At 43.7% G+C, this 21,964-nt stretch overlaps 1 protein-coding gene across 8 annotated transcripts in view; it reads right to left on the reverse strand.

Annotated features, from left to right (window-relative positions):
- Nucleotides 1-21,964, reverse strand: part of AP3B1 (adaptor related protein complex 3 subunit beta 1) — a 269,538-nt gene that overhangs the window by 213,951 nt on the left and 33,623 nt on the right. For 7 of the 8 annotated variants that reach the window (XR_011381834.1, XM_051837573.2, XM_070056312.1 and 4 more), the window contains exons 2-3: nucleotides 20,131-20,206; nucleotides 2,403-2,477 (exon numbers count right to left, since the gene is read on the reverse strand). Coding sequence is in view for 7 of the 8 variants with exons in the window: in XM_051837573.2 (XP_051693533.2) it covers nucleotides 2,403-2,477; nucleotides 20,131-20,206 (151 nt within the window). In the remaining variant the exon portion in view is untranslated. Of the gene's footprint in view, nucleotides 1-2,402; nucleotides 2,478-19,974; nucleotides 20,098-20,130; nucleotides 20,207-21,964 lie in introns of those variants that run through there. The other variant, XM_051837579.2, reaches the window with a different exon arrangement.

Here is a 21,964-nt window from a genome sequence, read left to right on the forward strand (position 1 = left end):
ACAGCAATCGAAAATGAACTAAATCATCAAGGAAATGAAATTCGAAAACAAGATATCATTCCACACCCACAGGGATCTACAATCTAAGATAGATACTACTTTTAAATGTTTATTATTTATTCATTCATTCATTTAAAAGGCACATTGCTAGAGAGATCTTCCATCCACTGATTTATTACCAATTTCTAGCTTTGGTCTCAGCCCAGTCACAGACATTTGGGGGGTAAACCAGCACAGGGGGCTTTGTCTCTCTCTCTGCTTCTCAAATAAAAAAAAAAATTTAAATCCTTCTCTCTGCCAATCAATAATAATGAACATACAGAGGAAAAAAATTCACATAGCTATAGGTACATATATGCATAAACTTAAAGGAAACAAAAACAAATGTGCAGAATGGGTATTTTTCCATATACAATTTTAACAGCATTTACACCTCGTAGAATGAGGATTAAATTAGTTAATTCCTATAAAGTACTTTGAACAATCCCTAGAAAACAATATATAATAAGATATTAAATTCAACAATATAGATTAATACTGTGATTAATACATAACATATATGGGGCTGGTATAGTGGGTAAAGCTGCCGCCTGCGGCACCGGCATCCCATATGAGTGCCAGTTCAGGTTCCGGAGGCTCCTCTTGCAATCTAGCTCTCTGCTACGGCCTGGGAAAGCAACAGAAGATGACCCAAGTGCTTGGGATCCTGCACCCACATGGGAGACCCAGAAGAAGCTCCTGGCTCCTGGCTTCAGATCAGCTCAGCTCTGGCCGATCGCAGCCATTTGGGGAGTGAACTGGCAGACGGAAGACCTTTCTCTCTGTCTCTCCCTCTCTCTGTCTGTAACTTCAACTCTCAAATAAATAAATAAATAAATATCCTAAGAATATATGATACATATGCGACATGCGTTTGTATTATATACCATTTCATGCAGAGGCTGTACATCCCGACACACAAAATGCACAAATCTACATGTTTCACAAATAACAGAATATTAATCAATGCTGACACAGTGGATGGAAAGATAAATAAGGTGCTGAGTATAGGACCATCTTACTCTCTTGAGGAAACACTGCAATATTAAATTCACTGCACCAATGTCACACTACTTTCATTTCTAGTTTTAATAAAGAGTGAATCCAGAGGATGAAGGATTTCTGTCAGTTTCTCCCTCTTTTTCTCTCTCTGTTGCTGTCTTCCAAATAAATAAATAAATATTTTTTTAAAAGAAAATAGTATTTTATTGAGATACACTTACTCAGTAAATCCTTACATATGTTGAGGGCCCAGCACATGTCATGAGTATTCTGAGAATCCTGGGAGATGCTCTGGGACTTAGTCCTAGAAATTCCAACAGTCCCAAATCATCCAAGTTTAGATATCTCTGACTCTATATGTTTAACTAGCCATATATCTTTTTTTATTATTGTTATTTTTATTTTTTGACAGGCAGAGTGGACAGTGAGAGAGAGAGAGACAGAGAGAAAGGTCTTCCTTTTGCCGTTGGTTCACCCTCCAATGGCCGCCGCGGCCGGCGCGCTGCGGCCGGCGCACCACGCTGATCTGATGGCAGGAGCCGGGTACTTCTCCTGGTCTCCCATGGGGTGCAGGGCCCAAGCACTTGGGCCATCCTCCACTGCACTCCCGGGCCACAGCAGAGAGCTGACCTGGAAGAGGGGCAACCAGGACAGAATCCAGCGCCCCGACTGGGACTAGAACCCAGTGTGCCGGTGCCGCTAGGTGGAGGATTAGCCTAGTGAGCCGCGGCACTGGCTAACTAGCCATATATCTTAAAAGTAAGTCCCTAGAGAAAATTTTAAAGTAAACTGAGGCAGGCATGTGGCACATCAGGTTTATTTGCTGCTTATAACGCCATCATCGGAGCACAGGTTTGAGCCCAGCTGCTCCAATTCTGAACCAGCTTCCTGTTACGGTGCCTGGGAAGACGGCAGAAGTTAGAGCCTACCACCCGTGTGGGAGACCAAGAGCGAGTTTTTGGCTCCCGGCTTTGGACTAGCCTAGACCTGGTTGTTGTAGCCATTTATAGAGTGAACAAATAGATGGAAGATTACCTCTCTCTATCACTGTGCCTTTTAAATAAACAAAAACATCTTCAAAAAATTTTTTTAAACGAAACCAGATTCTAGGAGTAGGCGGACCTTCAGTAAGTTTCATCAATTCATCAGGTGAATCAATCTCATTCTTCTTACTCTTCACCAATGATCCAAAAGCTACAATTATGTATACTATTTATCCAGTTCACCTATATTTAAAATCACAGATCTTTAAGTGATATAAAAATGGGGAATACTTAAACATATCATGCTGCATATCAAAGTAACTGAAAATTAGGATTCTTGTAACAAAAGCAATCATGAAAATCAAGGAAGAAACGAACCTCAATATTCTTGCTGGCCACATTCTTGACAACAGCCGGGAACAGTTCCGATGCGTTCCTCCCTTTCGCGATCATCTGAAGAGCAAAAGTACAGGGTTAAGGAAGAAAATTCTTTCAAGTTAGTAAACTGAAAACAAAACAGAAACTCTGGGACATTCTACTTACACTAAATATTTAAGATCCAAGTCAACAAATAAGCTGTTTAAGTATCAGCTAAACTCTTTTCATGTCACTTTACTTACCCAAACTCTCGACAGCAAAGAAAAAACACTCCTGTGTATTAACACAGACACATTAAAGAAGAAACACACAGTAATCTAAAGACAATTAAAATATTTGTTGCAGCTGGCACTCTGGGGGAGTGGGCTAAGCAGCTACCTACAACACGGTGAGTCCTGGCGGCTCAGCTTCCAATCCAGCTCCTGGCTTACTGTGCCTAGGACGGCAGGAGAGGCTGGTCCGAGGTCTCGGGCCCAGCCATGCTGGGAAGGAACCCCAGGCTCCTGGCTTCACTGGCCCAGCCCCAGCTGTTGCAGCCACTGGGGGAATAAACTAACAAATGAAGGCTCTCTTTTTCTGTCCTTCCCTCTCTCTCTAATTCTTTCAAACAAATAAAATAAATCTTTAAAAAACACATTTAACAAAGTTCTCTCTGGCTAACTGGACTGTAAACACTTACTTAAATATTTGTGCTTCTCTTTGTGTTCCAAGTTCCTATATTAAGGATGTACTGCATTTGCAATGGGGGTGGGGGAGTCCTTTGAACAAACTAACTCACCCTTGGCTTGCTTTCTACAGGTTTTCCTGTTTCTCCTACCAGTACTTTTTAAGCTCTCCTCCATTTAAACCCTTTTCCCCTGCCCAGTGAAGTTCTGTGTACATCTTTACACACTATGCCATGCCCTGATCTGTGTTACTGCTACGATTTCACTCACTCGAGACTAACTTTTACCTCTGTTATATGAAGAGCAATTCCACAAAACTCTACTCCAAATTCTGAGCTCCAACTCAACATCTCTAACTAGGTATCACATGTCTCTCTCATTCCACACTTGTATTTCTAAACCAAACTGATTTATCAAAATAAAATGACATCCATGCTAGAATTTCCTACTTCCACAAATTCTCCCAGACACCAGAAACCATACAATTATACTGGTCTCTGCTCGCAGCTACCCAAGACAGCCATGTTGTTACTTTTAGCACATCACTGTTAATCCTTTCTCACTGCCACCTCACGGAGGACTTCCCAGCAGTCTCCTCTTGGGTCCACAGTGCGCATCACAACACCACCCTCCTCAAAGATTTCAAAAGTATCGAATGCCTAGAGCCCAAACTGCTTCACCTAATATTCAAATATCCTCACAATCCGTACTAACATCCTTAAGTTCTTTGACCTAATGCCCAAGACAAGCGCTATTACTGAAGCAAGCCAATCTCACTGGCAGAGCCGTCTCTGGCTCCTCTATGCGTTTCCTCCCATCACACACCTTCTGAGCCTTCGGTCATCTGAGGCTCCACAACAGTTCTTGCTACTTTCAAAGGTTCCACCCATCCACCTACAGTACCCTCCACTACGCTACAGCCATCTCCTAGTACCCACTCTGCAGTATTATCCAACCCTAGTTCACTTTAGAATTTTTTCATTTGGAATTCCCCATCTGCTCTGTTATTTCTATTTATTTTAGCCCCCCCACACACACACACACACATCTGTGTTCTCATTTCCTCTTCTCTTATTCTCAGAACATACTGGTATCTGTATGTCTTTTCACAGTTCAGACTGGGGCCAGCATTGTGGCATAGTGGGTAAAGCCTCTACCTACAGTGCCAGCATCCCATATGGGTGCCATTTGGAGTCCTGGCAGCTCCTCCTCCAATCCAGCTCCCTGCTATGGCCTGGGAAAGGAGCTGAGGATGGCCCAAGTGCTGGGGCCCCTGCACTCACGTGGGAGATGAAGCTCCTGGCTCCTGGCTTTAGATTGGCCCAGCTCCGGCCCTTGTGGCCATCTGGGGAGTGAACCAATGGATGGAAGATCTTCTGTCTCTCTATCCCCTTCTTTCTTTGTATCTCTGCTTTCCAAATAAATTTAAATTTTTTTAAAAAATATTTATTTACTTGAGAGACAAAGTTACAGACAGAGAGGGAAAGACAGAGACAGAGGTCTTTCACTCACAGGCAGAGGCTTAACTTGCTACACCACAGCACTGGCCCCCACGCTCATTTTTGAGAGCATAAACAAGTACACTAACAGTCACATGGGTGTAACAATTATGGACAAACACTATTCATAAGGAAATCTCTTAAAAAGCCAACACATAAACACACGTCACTGTGGCTGGCATTGGAACTGCACGCACCCAGCTCTGCAGCTGCAGTCAAACGAAACACCATGAAGACCATCGAAGACGTGACACAGAACAAAAACAGATAGGTCACCATTACACACACAGTCACCCAAGAAGTTCCATCTTTCACAAATGCAGATGTAAAAAAGGACACCTTTTTATTTGGTGAAGAAGTTTCAATTTCTCTACATACATGCACAATGCTTTACAAAGTCAACATCATAATAAATTTGTAAATACGTAAAAAATGCATAAAACAAATTACAACCCTCTAAAAGTCTTTCCAGAATTTATACTTCCTATATTAGAAATGATGTGAAGAAGAAATACATAGCACAGTAAACTATAAAAAATAATGCCAACAATTCAGAATTGTGGGAAGGAAAACACTTTACAAAAAACTTCAACATATGATTAAGTGTACAGTAGGACTACATTACGGGTAACTGCATGGTAATTCATAATAGCTGGATGGCTCCTACAGCCCACTCACTCTATTTTGAAGTTCCACACTGAGATTCCTCACTGCTTGTTTTCTTTCAGGGCATGGCTCACTTCAGAGAACATGTTCATTCATTTTCTTCACAGAGCTGCCCCCTCTGAAACTCTTCTATCATTCAGTATACACTAAAATGAGCAATACTACAAAGTTTTCCCCCAATTTCTTTTTTGAAAGATTTTATTTATTTACTTCAAAGAGTCAGAGAGAGGGAGAGACAGGTAGAGGCAGAAAAAGAGAGAGAGCGATGGATCTTTGATCCACTGGTTCACTTCCCAGATGGCTGCAATAGCTGTGACTGGGCCAGACGGAAGTCAGGAGCTACATCTGGGTCTCCCATACGGGTGACAGGGGCCCAAACACTGGGGCCATATTCTGCTACTTTTCCCAGGCCATTAGCAGGAAGCTGGATCCAAAGTGGAGCAGCTGGAACTTGAACCAGCGCCCACACAGGATATCAACATCACAGGCAGCAGCCTCACCCACTACACCACAACACCAGCCCCACATCTTCCTCTTGTAGGAAATGCTTCTGTTATTCTGGGTACAGGGAAATCCATTCCTCAGGTACACAGACAGACCACAGACTTGGCAGAAACGATACCGGTGTGCGTCTTGTCCTACTGTACACAGTTACTTTCAACCATCAGTAACTTCACTGGCTTCCTCAGGGAAAGGCAGCTCTAATTCATTAAAAGCTACTGGAATTTCATCAGCTGGAAGGAATGCTAATGCACACAAATGATACATTTTTTAAAAGGTATTTATTTATTTAGAAAGTCAGAGGTACGGGGGGGGGGGGGGAGTTATCTTCCATCTTCTGGTTCACTCTCCAGATGGTCACAACAGCCAGGGCTGGGCTAAGCCAAAGCAGGAGCCAGGGTCTTCACCCGGGTCTCCGAAGTGTGTGGCAGGCGCCTGAACACCTGGGCCATCTTTCACTGCCTTTCTCAGGCTGGATCCGAAGCAGAATAGTCAAGAAAGGAGTCAGCACCCATGCAGGACGCTGGTGCCTCAGGCAGCGGCTCAGCCCGCGATGCCACACCAGCCCCAAACGACACAGTTTTAAACTCAACTTTTCATCCCTGCTGCACCACACGACCAATTCCTTCCCCAGAATTCAGTTTCCGACCCCTCTTATACACTGCCCCCTTCCACAGGAATTGAGAATATCAGAATTTTAACTCAGAGGATTTCAACATTCAGCATTGTGATTTTCAGAATTTTAGACATTAGAAATTTTGATTTCGGGGTGTCTTTCAGAATTATGATCGCTATTGCCATTTACTACAGTGAGAAAACCTCAGGGAGAAGCAGGGGTTTCAGAGAAATAAAGAATCAAGGACATTCAGAAAGCAGTGAGAACTGAGATCCTGGGAGGAGAGAACAGAGCTCTACTGGACAATGCACACTTGCCAAGCGGTGAGGTCACTAACAAGCAGCACACACACGGAGAAGTGCATGTGAGGGGACACAATCCTAAAAGTGAAGACCACGGGAAACAGAAGCCAGAAAGGACTGGCACTTCAGGGCACCAGGAAACTCAGTTTGAAACCCATCAGTCCCTACCACTGCTCTCCTCAACTTCTCAGATGACGTATGTGTTTCTCCTACCTCTCTTCCCTGCTATGTTAGCTGAAATCCGACTCTGGGTCCCCCGGGCTTCTTTCCCCAGAAAGGAGAACACAAGAAGTGAAGAGAGACAGGTGTGGGCATTGTAGCGAAAGTAAAGTTGATAGCACATCGCACAGGGAAATGTTTCCTTCTGTTCTTATTTGGTTAACATTCCTGGTATCTGAAAAACCTACAACTCTGTGTCATGAAGGTGGCTCTTCAGACAAAAAGTCGGACATGAAGACAGGCTTTGGCCGGCGCCGTGGCTCACTAGGCTAATTCTCCGCCTGGCAGCGCCAGCACACCGGGTTTTAGTCCTGGTCGGGGCGCCGGATTCTGTCCCGGTTGCCCCTCTTCCAGGCCAGCTCTCTGCTGTGGCCAGGGAGTGCAGTGGAGGATGGCCCAAGTACTTGGGCCCTGCACCCCATGGGAGACCAGGATAAGTACCTGGCTCCTGCCATCGGATCAGCGCAGTACGCCGGCCGCAGCGCGCAGGCCGCGGTGGCCACTGGAGGGTGAACCAACGGCAAATGCAGACCTTTCTCTCTGTCTCTCTGTCTCTCTCTCACTGTCCACTCTGCCTGTCAAATAAATAAATAAATAAATAAATAAATAAATAAATAAGACAGGCTTTTAGGCAAAAGGGAGGAGTCATACTCACATAACTAACTGCGCAGAAGATGAGAAGGTGGCACCAAGTCATTTGTAGCTCTAAACTTCCAGCCTCTAATAGTGTCCTCCACTAAGCTCTTACAAAGTTTCTACCCAAAAGAGCAATGAAAATGCAAAGTCCTCCAAAGAATATTCACTAACTGCCTACATGTAATTAAAAGCATCTAATTAAAGTTATGTATGCATGTGTGTGCATGCGTGCCTGTGTGTCTGGGGGGGTGGGGCGCAATGAGTTAAGCCATGGTCTACAGCAACAGCAACTCCTTTGGTCACTGGTTCAAGTCACGGCTGCTCAACTTCCATTCAGCTCCCTGCTACTGCTCCTGGGAAAGAAGGGAAGGGTGGCCCAAGTCCTCAGCCCCTGCACATACATGGGAGACCGGTATGAAACTCCTAGCTTTGGCCTGGCCCAGCCCTGGCGATTACGGCCATTTGGGAAAGCAGATGGAAGATCTCTCTCTCTTTACCCACTGCACCATAATGCCGGCTCCAAAAGACTGATTCTTATGGTCAAAATCACAGTCTTATGTCAGACATAAAAATAAAGTATATGCTGTTACTGTTGAATACAGTGTTCTATAAATGTCAATTAGGTCACAGTTGTTGAAAATATTCTAATCTCTAATATTCTTGATGGTATTCTATCTCCTATTAAGAGAAAACTATGAGGGCTGGTATTGTGATACAACAGGTTAAGTCACAGTGAGTGTCAAGAAAAGTAAACTTCTCAACAAAAAGTATGAGATAAAAGGGATACATTTTAACTATAAAAGTCATTTTACCAAAATGACATAATCTTAAATGTACCTAATAACACAGCCTCAAAAATGAGGAGGAAAAACAAAGCTGGATCAGCGCCACAGCTCACTAGGCTAATCCTCCACCTGCGGCGCCGGCACCCTGGGTTCTAGTTCCGGTTGGGGTGCCGGGTTCTGTCCCGGTTGCTCCTCTTCCAGTCCAGCTCTCTGCTGTGGCCCGGGAGTGCAGTGGAGGATGGCCCAAGTGCTTGGGCCCTGCACCCGCAGGGGAGACCAGGAGAAGCACCTGGCTCCCGGCTTCAGATCGGTGCAGTGCGCCAGCCATGGCGGCCATTTGGGGGGTGAACCAACGGAAGGAAGAGCTTTCTCTCTGTCTCTCTCTCACTGTCTAACTCTGCCTGTCTCAAAAAAAAAAAAAAAAAAAAAAAAAAAAGCTGGAAGAACGGAAAGGAAATACAAGAAGTTCCCAGTTACAGTTAAGAGAATTCAGTACTTTCCTGTTTCTTAAAGAAATATACTTTAAAAAAATTTATTTGAAAGGCAGAGTCACAGAGGAAGAGAGGAATCTTCCATCTGTTGATTCCAGAGGGCCACAAAGCTGGAGCTGCGCCAGGCCGAAGCCAGGAAGCTGGATCTCCATGTGGGTCTCCCGAGTGGATGGCAGGGCCTCAAACACTAGGGTCATCTGCTGCTGCACTTCTAGAAGCATGGGCAGGAAGCGGCAGGACTCCAGAACAGCAGGGTACCAGCTGGACGCATGCAAGACACTGGCATCACAGGATGGGGCCGACCACACGGCCACACTGTCACCCCATTTCCTCTTTTCCATCTGTCTTTAAAGTGACTTATTTTTTATAAAGACTTATTTATTTATTTATTTATTTATTTGAAAGGCAGAGTTACAGAGAGAGAGAAGCAGAGTCAGAAGCAGAGAGAGACGGAGAGAGAGAGACAGACAGACAGAGAGACAGAGAAGTCTTCCATCTGCTGGTTCACTCCCCAGATGACTGCAACAGCCAGAGCTGAGTCGATCCGAAGCCAGGAGCCAGGAGCTTCTTCCGGATCTCCCACGTGGGTGCAGGGGCCCAAAGACTTAGGCCATCTACCACTGTTTTCCCAGGCCATAGCAGAGAGCTGGATGGGAAGTGGAGCAGCCAGGACTTGAACTGGCGCCCGTATGGGATGCCGGCACAGCAGGGGGCAATTTTACCTGCTACACCACAGCAGCGGCCCCAAAATGACTTATTTCTAATCGTCTGTCTTCAATGTCTCTTTCTTCTCTCACCTCCATTTTGCTACTGAGTCAATACTTGACATTTTTTAAAAAGATCTATTTATTCTTATTTGAAAGACAGAGTTAGAAACTGGAAAGGGGGGTGGCAGAGAGAGAGCACTTCCATCAGCTGGTTCATCCCCAAACGCCCACAATGGCCAGGGCTAAGTCAGGCGGCAGCTAGGAGCCTGGACCTCCATCGGAATTTGCCACTTGAGTGCAGGGCCCAAGACTTAGGCCTTCTGCTGCTGCTTGCCCAGGCGCAGCAGCAGGGAGCTGGATGGGAAATGCAGCAGCCAGGAATGCACGGGTACTCATGTGGGATGCCAGTGTTGCAGCGGCAGCTTACCTAGCTAAACCACAATGCCGGGCCCGGTCCATGACGGTTTCTGCCTCAGATCATCTACCAGCCACATGACAGAAATTCTAAGGAATCTCTGCATCCTGTGAGTCACATGAGACAGCATTTTAGAAAACAACCTCTACTGACTAAGTACAATCTGTGGAGTAAGTGACTGTAGGAACCCTCCTCCAGGAATAACTCAGTACTTTATCATACATAAGTAGACCTAATACTGCCTACTACTTACACTGAAGACTCTTGGCTCCCCTGTATTATTCTTCCTAACATCTTCAGGGAAATATTCCGATATCAGCATACCAAACAGCAGACTACAGGTTCTTTCCAAAGCTGACACTTAATGAAAACATGTGTACCACTTAAAAAGAGACAGAGGGAACAGTGTTCTCAAGACCCTTATCTTGAAGCCACCTGTTCCCCCTGCTCTACTCTATACAGACACGTAGTCTCCATTAACCTAGATACCATTCTCTTCTTCCCACAAATAAACTAATCCTAAAAAGTTAGAGTCTCCAACAGACCCATCTGAAATAGAAATTCTGGACCAAAACAGGTCCCTCTCATATTCTTTCAGGATAACCAAGTAAGAGGCAAGTGTACACACAAACACATTTCATAGTCCAAAGAAGAGGCATCCCTGAAGGAGAAAGGAGAGATTCTTCAAAAACAGCTAGATACAGAGGATGAAAATCCACGGACAGGCATTTGGCCTGGCAGTTGAGACACCCACATCCCATATGGGAGTGCTTGGGTTTGATATCCAACTTGGGTCCTGATCCAAGCTTCCTGTTAACGCACACCATAGCGGGCAGCAGTGATGGCTCAAGTCGCTGAGTTCCTACCACCCACATGGGAGACCCTGGATTGATTTTCCACCTCCTGTCCTCAGCCTGGCCCATTCATGGAGTGACCCAGTAGAAAGCATCTCTCTTTCTCAAGAAAAAAAGGGAGAAAACATGGAAAATATGTCTAATTCATATTACTTTTCACTAAAAAAGATCTTATTTATTGATTTGAAAGGCAGAGTTACAGAAAGAGCAGGAAAGACAAAGAGAAAGAGAGATCCACCATCTACTGGTTCACTCCTCAAATAGCCACAATGGCCAGGGCCAGGCCGAACCCAGGAACTTGGAACTCCATGTGGGTCTCCCATGTGGGTGGCAGGGGCCCAAGCACTGGACCATCTTCCAATGCTTCCCCAGGTTCCTCAGCACAGGGTTGGATCAGATGTTCACAGTTAGGACCTGAGCTGACACTCATGGAGGATGCCGGTATTGCACGCAGCAGCATGACCCAGAGTGCCACAACACTGGCCTCTTAATTCATATTCTTTTTTTAAAAATATTTTTATATTTATTTGAAAGTCATAGTTACACAGAGAGAGAAGAAAAGGCAGAGAGAAAGAGAGAGAGGTCTTCCATCTGCTGGTTCACTCCCCAGTTGGCCGCAACGGCCGGAGTTTCACCAATCTGAAGCCAGGAGCCAGGAACTTTCTCCAGGTCTCCCATGCAGGTGTAGGGGCCCAAGGACTTAGGGCATCCTCTACTGCCTTCCTAGGCCATAGCAGGGAGCTGGATCAGAAGTGGAGCAGCTGGGACCTACACCGGTGCCCATATGGGATGCCAGCACCGCAGGCGGTGGCTTTACCCTCTCTGCCACAGCACTGCCCCCCTAGTTAATGTTCTTAATGAGATTTGGGGGACTAGGTATTTTTGCAAAAAGGGTAACTTCAGACTTGGAAAGAAAGTTTCCAGAAAAAAATGCCACAAATTTTAAAATACAATGGGAGGGGGGCCTGCGCTGTAGCACAGCAGGTTAACGCCCTGGCCTGAAACGCCGGCATCCTATATGGGCGCCGGTTTGAGACCCAGCTGCTCCTCTTCTGATCCAGCTCTTTGCTATGGCCTGGGAAAGCAGCAGAAGACGCCCCAAGTCCTTGGGCTCCTGCACCCGCGTGGGAGACCAGGAAGAAGCTCCTGGCTCCTGGCCTCAGATTGGCACAGTTCCAGCCATTGCGGCCAATTAGGGAGTGAACCATCGGATGGAAGACCTCTCTCTCTCTCTCTCTCTGCCTCTCTTCTTTCTGTGTAACTCTTTCAAATACATAAACAAATCTTAAAAAAAAAAAAAAAAGTGGAAGGCCTACGTAAGGCCTCCACCCTTGAAAAAAAATACAAGGTGAGAAGATGGATAGTGACAAAAATCTAAATTGAATTGCAATGTCAGCTCAAAAATATTTCCCAGGGGCCAGAATTGTGGCACAGCAGGTTAAGCCATGGTTTGTGAGCCAGCATCCCATACCGGAGTGCTGGTTTGAGTCCCAGGTTCTTCACTTCCAATCCAGCTCCCTACTGATACGCCTGGGAACAAGTAGATGATGGTCCAAGGACATGGGCCCCTACTACCCATGTGGAAGACCTGGATGGAGTTCCGGGCTCCTGGCTTCAGCCTGGCCAGTCCTGGCCATTGTAGTCATCTGGGGCGTGAACAAGCAGATGCAAGCTCCTTCTGTCTCTGTCACTCTGCCTTTCAAATAAGTGAATGTTTAAAAGAAGAAAGCATTTCTCCCATAAACCAGAGTAGAAGATAAAAGAGACCCATCTGACAGATGAGCAGACCTAAAAAATAAATCCAAGAAATTGAATATATACGTAATAGGAATGCCATGAGAGAACAAGCAGGCAGGCAAGAGAAACGAGAAAATTAACAGAGGAAAATATCTACAAAGTAAAAGACAGATCTAATATTCAAAACAGAAGATCTATACCTCTAAAACCAGTGGAAATTTGCAATAAAATCTCTAAGAATTTGAGAAGAAAACATTGCAACCCAGTAATTCTACTCATCCTTTTTTCACAGAGAAAAAGAACAAACCTTTTGAAACAGGCACAGTCAGAAAGAGGCTGGCGCCGCGGCTCACTAGGCTAATCCTCTGCCTTGCGGCGCCGGCACACCGGGTTCTAGTCCCGGTCGGGGCGCCGGATTCTGTCCCGGTTGCCCCTCTTCCAGGCCAGCTCTCTGCTGTGGCCCGGGAGTGCAGTGGAGGATGGCCCAGGTGCTTGGGCCCTGCACCCCATGGGAGACCAGGATAAGTACCTGGCTCCTGCCATCGGATCAGCGCGGTGCGCTGGCCGCAGCACGCTGGCCACGGCAGCCATTGGAGGGTGAACCAACGGCAAAGGAAGACCTTTCTCTCTGTCTCTCTCTCTCACTGTCCACTCTGTCAAAAAAATAAAAATAAACAAAATTAAAAAAAAGAAAGAATGCCACCTACATTCTCTTCCTAAAAGAAATGCTCCTATAACCTGAAAACAAACCAAAAACCCAGAGACCAAGGAAGACACCATTTTTTTTTTTCAAGAAAAAATAAAAAAACAAACTTGGGGCAAACATAAATGAGAGAGATCACACCTAAAGAACTACTTTTAATAGGGTGATGACATTTAAAATACTGTGCTTTGCAATGAAAAGGATGTAACTGGAAACCATTATACTTAGTGAAATAAGCCAGTCCCAAAAAGACCAATACTATATGTTCTCCCTGATCTGCAGTAACTAAGAGAGTACCAAAAATGTCATGTACAGGAGTGAAAGTGACATACTGAACTCTGATGATTGTTCACAGCCCTTGTCTCCACTACTGAGCAACAGTGTTTTCTCTTCTTACTGTCTGTTGCACTCTTTACTTAGTGTAGGGTTAATCTTCTGAGTATAAAGTAAACTGAAAGGAGATCATTGTAAAAATTAAGAGAGGGAACAGGAGAGGAAGGAGGAGGAAGGGTGGGAGCATGGGTAGGAGGGAGGGCAGGGGGGGAAGTATCACTGTTCCTAAATCTGGATATATGAAATACATGAAACTTTATACCTTAAATAAAATTTAAAAAAAAAAAAAGTCTAAAATGATTTTTGAAAGTCAAGTTCCTCATTTTCCCCTCTCCTTAGACTATGGCAACCACTATTCTACTTTCTAAGTACCTGGGGGAATCATTCAATATGCGTTTCCAACTATTTCAATTTTTTTTTATACCAAAATAAACCTATGTTTCTAACTTTCTGAAGTACTTCTACTTTTGTCCTTTTATGTCAGATTGATTTCACTTAACATAATGTCTTACGGGTCAACCACGCAGTAGCAGTGTCACAGTTTCATTCCTTCTTATATACCACATTTTACTGATTTGTGCATCCAGTGATGAGCATGTGGGTTTCCACCTACTGCCTAAACCTATGCTCAAGCACTTCCTTTCAATTCCTTAGTGTATTTACCTAGAAACAGAACTGTTGGATACTGCAATGATTCTTTCAATTTTTTTAAGAATAGTCATAATGTTTTAAGCAGTGGCTGTACCACATTACATTGCCACCCACAGTACACAGAGTTCCTGTCTCTCCATTCTAACACTAGTAATTTTCTGTTTTCTTGGTAATAGCCATCCCATCAGGTGCAAATTAGTCTCACAGTGAATCTGATGTGCATTTCTTAATGGTCAGAGATGTTGAGCATCTTTCCAAATGCTTATTGGGGCCACCTGCACATCTCCTTTGAAAAAAATGTGTATTCAAGTCCTTTACCTACTTTTTCACTGGGATTTTCTTAGCCCTGCACTGCAGTTCTTCCTGTATTTCAGGTACTAACTGCTCATCAGATAAACCATTTGGAAATACATTCTCCCCTTCATGGGTCCCTTTTCTCTCTGACAACACTGTTCTCAGATGCACAGAAGTTAATTTTGATAAAAATCCAAATTATTACCTTTTCTTCTGTTGCCCACGTATTGATGTCACAGCTAAGATTTTTTGCCAAATTCAATGCCATGAAGTTTTTTTCCCTATGTCTTATAAGAATTTTATAGTTTTAACTTTTTTATATTTAGGTCTTTGATTGAATCTGATTTTTTTTGTTGTTGTTTCTTTTTAAAGATGTTATTTATTTATTTGAGAGGTTGAGTTACAGACAGTGAGAAGGAGAGACAGAAAGAAAGGTCTTCCACCCACTGCTCCCCACCCCTCAGTGACCTCGATGGCAGTAGCTTGGTCAATTCGAAGCCAGGAGCCAGGAGCTTCTTCCAGGTCTCCCATTTGGGAACAGGGGCCCAGGCGCTTAGACCATCTTCTACTGTCTTCCCAGGACACAGCAGAGAGCTGGAACGGAAGAGGAGCAACCGGGACTAGAACCAGTGCCCATATGGGATGCCGGCGCTGCAGCCGGAGGATTAACCTACTGCATCACAACGCCAGGCCCCTAATTTGCTTTTACTTGTGGTATGATGTAGGGGAGACACACTTCATCATCTTGCATGTGGGTATCCAACAGTCCCAGCACTGTTTGTTGAAAAGACTGCCCTTTCTCCACTGATAGCCTTGTACTCTTACTAAACCCCGACCATATATGTGAGCGTGTATTTCTGGCTCTGCACTGTCTTCCATTGGTCTACATGCCTGCCTTTACTTCCGTACCATAGTGTTCTGATTACTATAGCAGAGCAAACGGTTTTGAAATGAAGAAGTGTGGTATCTCCACCTTTTTTTTTTCTTTTCAAGACTGTTTTGACAATTCAGGGACCTGTGAGAATCATATGAATTTTAGGATAGACTTTTATATACTTGTAAAATATATCATTGAGGTTCTGACAGAAACTGCTTTGACTATGTTGATCACTTTGACATCTTAACAATATTAGCCTTTAAATATATAAACACATGATGCCTTCCATTTGTGTCTTCTTGAATTTTGTTCAGCAGCATTTTATTTTTTAGTGCAAAAACCACTCACTCCTTGGTAATGTTTATTCCTACGTATTTTTTTTTTGATGCTGGAATAATGAATTTTTTTTAATTTCGTTTTCAGACTGCTCATTGTTAGTGTACAGAAATATAACTGTCTACTGTGCAATGATTTTGTATTCTGCTAAATTTCTGTAATAGTTCTAAACACTACAGTTTTCTATATGTAAGATCGTGATGTCTGTGAACAATGATAAATTTACTTCTTCCTTTCCAATTTGGATGCTTTTATTTCATTTTCTTGATTGCTCTGGCTAAAATTTCTAACACTGTTGAACAGAAGTGGCAAGAGCAGGCATTCTTAATCTTCCCCTGATCTTACTAAAAGATCTTCGTCTTAAGTATGTTGCTAGCTTTGAGTTTTTGACACATGGTTTTTAGTATATTGAGGTATGTCCTATTTCTAGTTTGTGGAGTGTTTTTATCATAAAAAAGTAATGAACTTTGTCAAACGTTTTTCTGCAAGAATGGAATATCCTGCCTTTCTCAACCTTCATTCGGTTAGCATATTGATTTCCGTATTTTGTTAGTGTTTTTAAAATACTGAATAATAATCTCAGTGCAAAAATTCATACTACCTTTTAACTTAGAAGGCCATAAAGGAAAAACAGTTATTTTCTTAGAAATTTTAATTGGGAGGGACTGGCGCTGTGGCATAGTGGGTAAAACCGCTGCCTGCAGTACCAGCATCCTATATGGGTGCCAGTCCGAGTCCCGGCTGTTCCACTTTCGATCCAGCTCTTTGCTATGGCCTGGGAAAGCAGGAGAAGATGGCCCAAGACCTTGGGACCCTGCACCCACATGGGAGACCCGGAAGAAGCTCCTGGCTCATGGGTTTGGATCAGTGCAGCTCTGACCATTGCGGCCAACTGGGGAGTGAACCAGTGGATCAAAGACCTCTCTCTCTCTGGCTCTCCTCTCTGTGTAACTCTTACAAATAAATCTTTAAAAAAAAGAAAGAAATTTTAATTGGGAAGTTCACAATTTTTAATTTATAAGTAACTACTAATTAATATACAGCCAATACAAGGGTCGGCGCTGTGGCACAGCGGGTTAAAGCCCTGGCCTGAAGCACTGGCAACCCATATGGGCGCTGGTTCTAGTCCCAGCTGCTCCACTTCCAATCCAGCTCTCTGCTATGACCTGGGAAAGCAGTAGAGGATGGCCCAAGTCCTTGGGCCCCTCCACCCACATGGGAGACCCGGAAGAAGCTCCTGGCTCCTAGCTTCGGATCAGTGTAGCTCTGGCCGTTGTAACCACCTGGGGAGTGAAACGGAGGATGGAACACCTCTCTGTCTCTACCTCTCTCTCTGTAACTCTTTCAAATAAATAAAAATAAATTTTTTTAAAAAAATACACGCAATATAAAGGGAGAAAAGGGTTTTGAGGTTTCCAGATCAAATTTCAACTCTTAGGAAATGAAAGTCAATTACTAGTCATATTTGATTTTCTTACCACCTTTTTTTTTCCAGTTTTCAAGGTTTTATTTAAACACAAATAAAATGTGCACACGAGCCACCTACTCATTTTCTTCACTGTGCAGCCTGGCGCTGGGGTTGGTGACCCTGATGGCCAGCTGGGCCGCTCTCTCTACAGTGGCTTTGCGGTTCTTGGAGGAGACATTGTGAGCAGTAAGATTTGTTGCACATCAGCAGCACCTCCAGCTCCTGGACACTGTGGACCAGGAACTTCCGGAAGCCGCCAGGCAGCATGCGCTTGGTTTTCTTGTTGCTCACGTAACCAAGGCTGGGCATCAAGATCTGGCCCTTGAGTCTTCTCCACACCCTACTGTCAATACCTCTGGGTTTCCGCCAGTTATGCTTAATCTTGACACAGTGGTCGGACTGGTGGCAGATGAACTTCTTGGTCCTCTTTTTGACAATCTTGGGCTTCCCCAGGGGTCTGAGGGCAGCCATGATGCCAAGAAGAAGGCAGCCACCTCCGTAGGCAGCACCAAGGAAGAGAAGGGAGGGGGGTGCGCCAAGGAAGAGAAGGGAGGGGGGTGCGCGAAGGCTGATGGGATGTAACCTCTACCACCTCACTTTTTAACAAAACTATTATACCTATACTCATCTTACACAAATAGGATCTGGGGACTTTAATATATCTAGAAAAGAAAGAATATTTTTGAACTCTCTTATGGTATCACTGTCTGCTGGAAACAAGCTGTTTAGGTTTGCTGTCACCTTTCACAAAAGCATTCATTTGTCAACAACCAATCTAGCCAGGAAACAAGCTAACAACGTGAACAGGCATTTCCAGAGAATGAAATACATACGGCCAACGGACACAGGAAGGGACGCTCCAGATCACTGCCATCAGGCAAACGCAAACAAAGTCCAGCATGAAGCAACAGCTTACCCGTTTACAATGCCTATCACCCGCAATGTAAAAATAACAAATGCTGGTGCAGATGCAGGGGGAAAGGTACTCTAGCACACTGCTGGTGGGAATACAAACCAGTACAACTGCTAAGGAAGACGGTTTGGAAGTTCCTCAGAAATCTGAAAAGAGATCTACCATGTGACCCAGCCATTCCACTCCTGGGAACCTACCCAGAGGAAATGAAATCAGCATACAAGTGAGTTACCTGTACCCCCATGTCTATAGTAGCACAATAGCTAAGATACAGAATCAACACAGATATCCACCAACTGATGACTAAAGAAACTGTTGGATATACACATGATGGAATAAGACTCAGCCATAAAAAAGAATGAAATCCTGTCCTTCCTAACAAAATGGATGCAACTGGATAACACTACGCTGGGTGAAAAAGCCAGTCCTAAAAAGACAAATATCATATGTTTTCTACGATTTACGGTAACTAATATACAGAGTACCAAAACAAATGTAATGTACATGAGCGAAACTGACATTTTCAGATTTGATTGTTGTTTACAGCTCTTTTTTTTTTTTTTTTTTTTTTTTTTGACAGGCAGAGTTAGTGAGAGAGAGAGACAGACAGAAAGGTCTTCCTTCCGTTGGTTCACTCCCCAAATGGCCGCTACGGCTGGCGTGCTGCACCGATCCAAAGCCAGGAGCCAGGTGCTTATCTTGGTCTCCCATGCAGGTGCAGGGCCCAAGCACTTGGGCCATCCTCCACTGCCTTCCCCGGCCACAGCAGTGAGCTGGCCTGGAAGAGGAGCAACTGGGACAGAATCCGGCGTCCCAACCGGGACTAGAACCTGGGGTGCTGGCGCCGCAGGTGGAGGATTAGCCAAGTAAGCCACGGCGCCGGCCTGTTTACAGCTCTTAACTATGTCCCTGAAAAACAGTAGTTTTTCTACTTACTACTTGTTGAATTCTTTATTTAGTGGGGGGCCAAGTTTGTGATTATAAAGTATGCCATTGTAAAAATTAAAATAAAAGAAAGGAAGGAGAAGGGCAGATGGGAATAGGGAAGGAAGGAGGATAAGGTGGGAAGTATCATCACGTTCTTTAAACTGTATATATAAAATACAGGAAATCTGTTCTCTTTATAAAAATAAAAAAAGCAAAGAAAAGAGTGTTTATTTCAACAATTATGTAAGTATACTACGTTTTGACATATTTACATATTTGACATTTTACATATTATATAAAAATAAGTAGAAGAAAAATAGGTTCCGTGAATTTAATTCCAATGAAATGAATGTAAAACTCTTTAGCATAAGATAGTCATTGGAAGTAAGCCTGTTTCTTCTCTGTGATTGTAAGAAAAAAAAAAATCAAATGAAAAATTAAATATAAGGAGAAAATACAACATAACCTGCAAAGATATTTTGTTTTACATGGTATATATAATTGGGAGAAGGATTAGATTTTAGCCCTCTGGTAATGGAACCCCTCTTAATAACATATCAGTAAATTAAGCTTGGCATTGAAACTAAAAACTATCACATTTAACAATACTTACTGAAAGTTCTATGCTACTAAAATGAATAAATTACATCTATTGGCAGTAACAGAATCTGTAGGCAATTAAAATGTGGTTGCATATCTTCTTATTTTGTATTCGAGATGATTAAGTTCTTGTATCTCATTGGAGTAATATCTCGATATTAGAGAAAGTGAATCAAAGATGAAATTAGAACCCAGTATTTCTCGATTTTTGATACTTTAATACTTCCTTAACATTATTAAACAGGTAATTCTAAGTTAACATTAAAGGGCAAAAAGGATGTCAGATCTGGTATTTAAAATATTACTTAACATACATTAACAGAACCATCACATGCACATTTTCCAAAAGTTCAAAGTGATCTAGGAATCTCACTCACCCCAACAATCCGCTTCATCAAAAGCTCAAAGTGATCTAGGAATCTCACTCACCCCAACAATCCACTTCATCAAAAGCTCAAAGTGATCTAGGAATCTCACTCACCCCAACAATCCGCTTCATCAAAAGCTCAAAGTGATCTAGGAATCTCACTCACCCCAACAATCCGCTTCATGGCATCCAGCTTAGCAGAATCTTTGTTGCTCTCCAACATTTGCTTTAGGTCTTCATTCCTACCACAGAAGAAAAGAATTCTTTACTTGGATTTTCACACTAAATAGCTATTGAGATATATCCTTTTCATAGGAGACAGAAACAACATGGCAGACATTAAATAACTGCACTCTTATTTACAGTCACATGCAACACTGCACCTCAGTCACGGGCAGACTGCACACACGACAGCAGTCCCATGGCATTATACTGCCTGGCGACCTCACCGCTACATTACTTTGAGTACACTCTATGATGTGCATATAATTAAACTGCCTAATGACATAACTTTACCAATATTAAAGTGCTAGATTGGGGGCTGGCATCGTGGTTTAATGAGTGAAGCCACCGCTTGTGACACCAGCATCTCATACAGGCACTAATTCGTGTCCTGGCTGCTCCACTTCTGATCCAGCTCCCCGCTAACACAGCTGGGAAAGCAGTGGAAGATGGCCCAAGTGCTTGGACCCCTGCACCCACGTGCAGATGAAGCTCCTGGTCCAGCCCCAGCCATTGCAGCGATTTGGGGAGCAAACCAGCAGATGTTAGAGATTCTCTCTCTCTCTCTCTCTCTCCTCTCTCCTCTCTCCTCTCTCTTCTCTCTCGCTTTCTCTCTCTCTCTCTCTCTCCCCATCCCCCTCTTTCCCCCTCTCTCTAACTCTGCCCTTCAAATAAATAAACTTTAAAAATAAATAAAGTGCTATACTGTCATGAAGCCCACCAATCAAACAAAAAAATAAAACTGCCTCTCAGCTTTTTAGTTACCTATCAACACAAGCACAGGAACACAGATTTTCTCATACCAAATTTTCTTGACATAAGCATCAGAAAAAAAACACTAAATTTCTGAATCAGCACCACAAATGTTTTGTATGCCAAAAAACTAAGAACCTTTTTTCAGAATACATCAAGAAAGAGCCATAATTAAAGACAAGTTCTAAGTCATTCACATCATTCTATTTTTCTCCCTACTTCTCAATTCCAAAAGAACGTAACAGAAAGGGAAAAACCACTGATACTCCCTAATTCTGAGAATGACGTAAACGCAATTTTAACATTGAATGGAAAGATGCAGTAATCAACCAGGACAGTTAGTAACATGGATGGAAATATAAGACAGATTCTGCTTAGAAACTGAAGCAGTGAGATGCAGTGAGTGAATATTAAGAATGAGAAGGGGCACCACAATAAAGATGTAACCATCCCCGGCTTCAACAGTCCAACCAGACAATGCTTCCACAGTTAAGACATTTGCCCAGGAGGGAGACAGTCCCTCTCTTTCCAAGGCTGTTTGCTCTACAAACAGCCTCAAGAGATAGCCCAGAATAAAAGTTACCAAAGCCTTCACTCAGAAGCGCTGCAAAAAATGAGAAAAAAAGGAGAGCTGTCTGCCAATAGCTGCTTCTAGTCGTGACCAACCTGGACCTATTCTAAGTGTACCCTCTTCTTGCTGTAAGTTCATAAATCCCACCACCAACAACTCAGGAAAATTTATTTGCAATCACTCATCATTTTTTCTTAAACTTGGCAGAACAATCTTTTTGTTTCTGGTTCCTCCCCTACACCCCCGCTATTTATTTTAGAGAAAGAGAGAGATGCCGTGTGCTGGTTCACTCCCGAATGTCCACAATGGTCAGGGGTCTGAGTCTGGAGTCTCCCGCCTGGGGAGCAGGGTCTGCAGCAGCAGGAAGACACAGCCGGAGCCACACACTGGGCTCAGGCACTGGAGTGTGAGACGTGGCTACCCTGACCAGCATCTTAACCACTAGGCCAATTAC

Source organism: Oryctolagus cuniculus, chromosome 14 (assembly GCF_964237555.1).
Source record: "Oryctolagus cuniculus chromosome 14, mOryCun1.1, whole genome shotgun sequence".
In the NCBI taxonomy this organism is placed as follows: Eukaryota; Metazoa; Chordata; class Mammalia; order Lagomorpha; family Leporidae; genus Oryctolagus; species Oryctolagus cuniculus.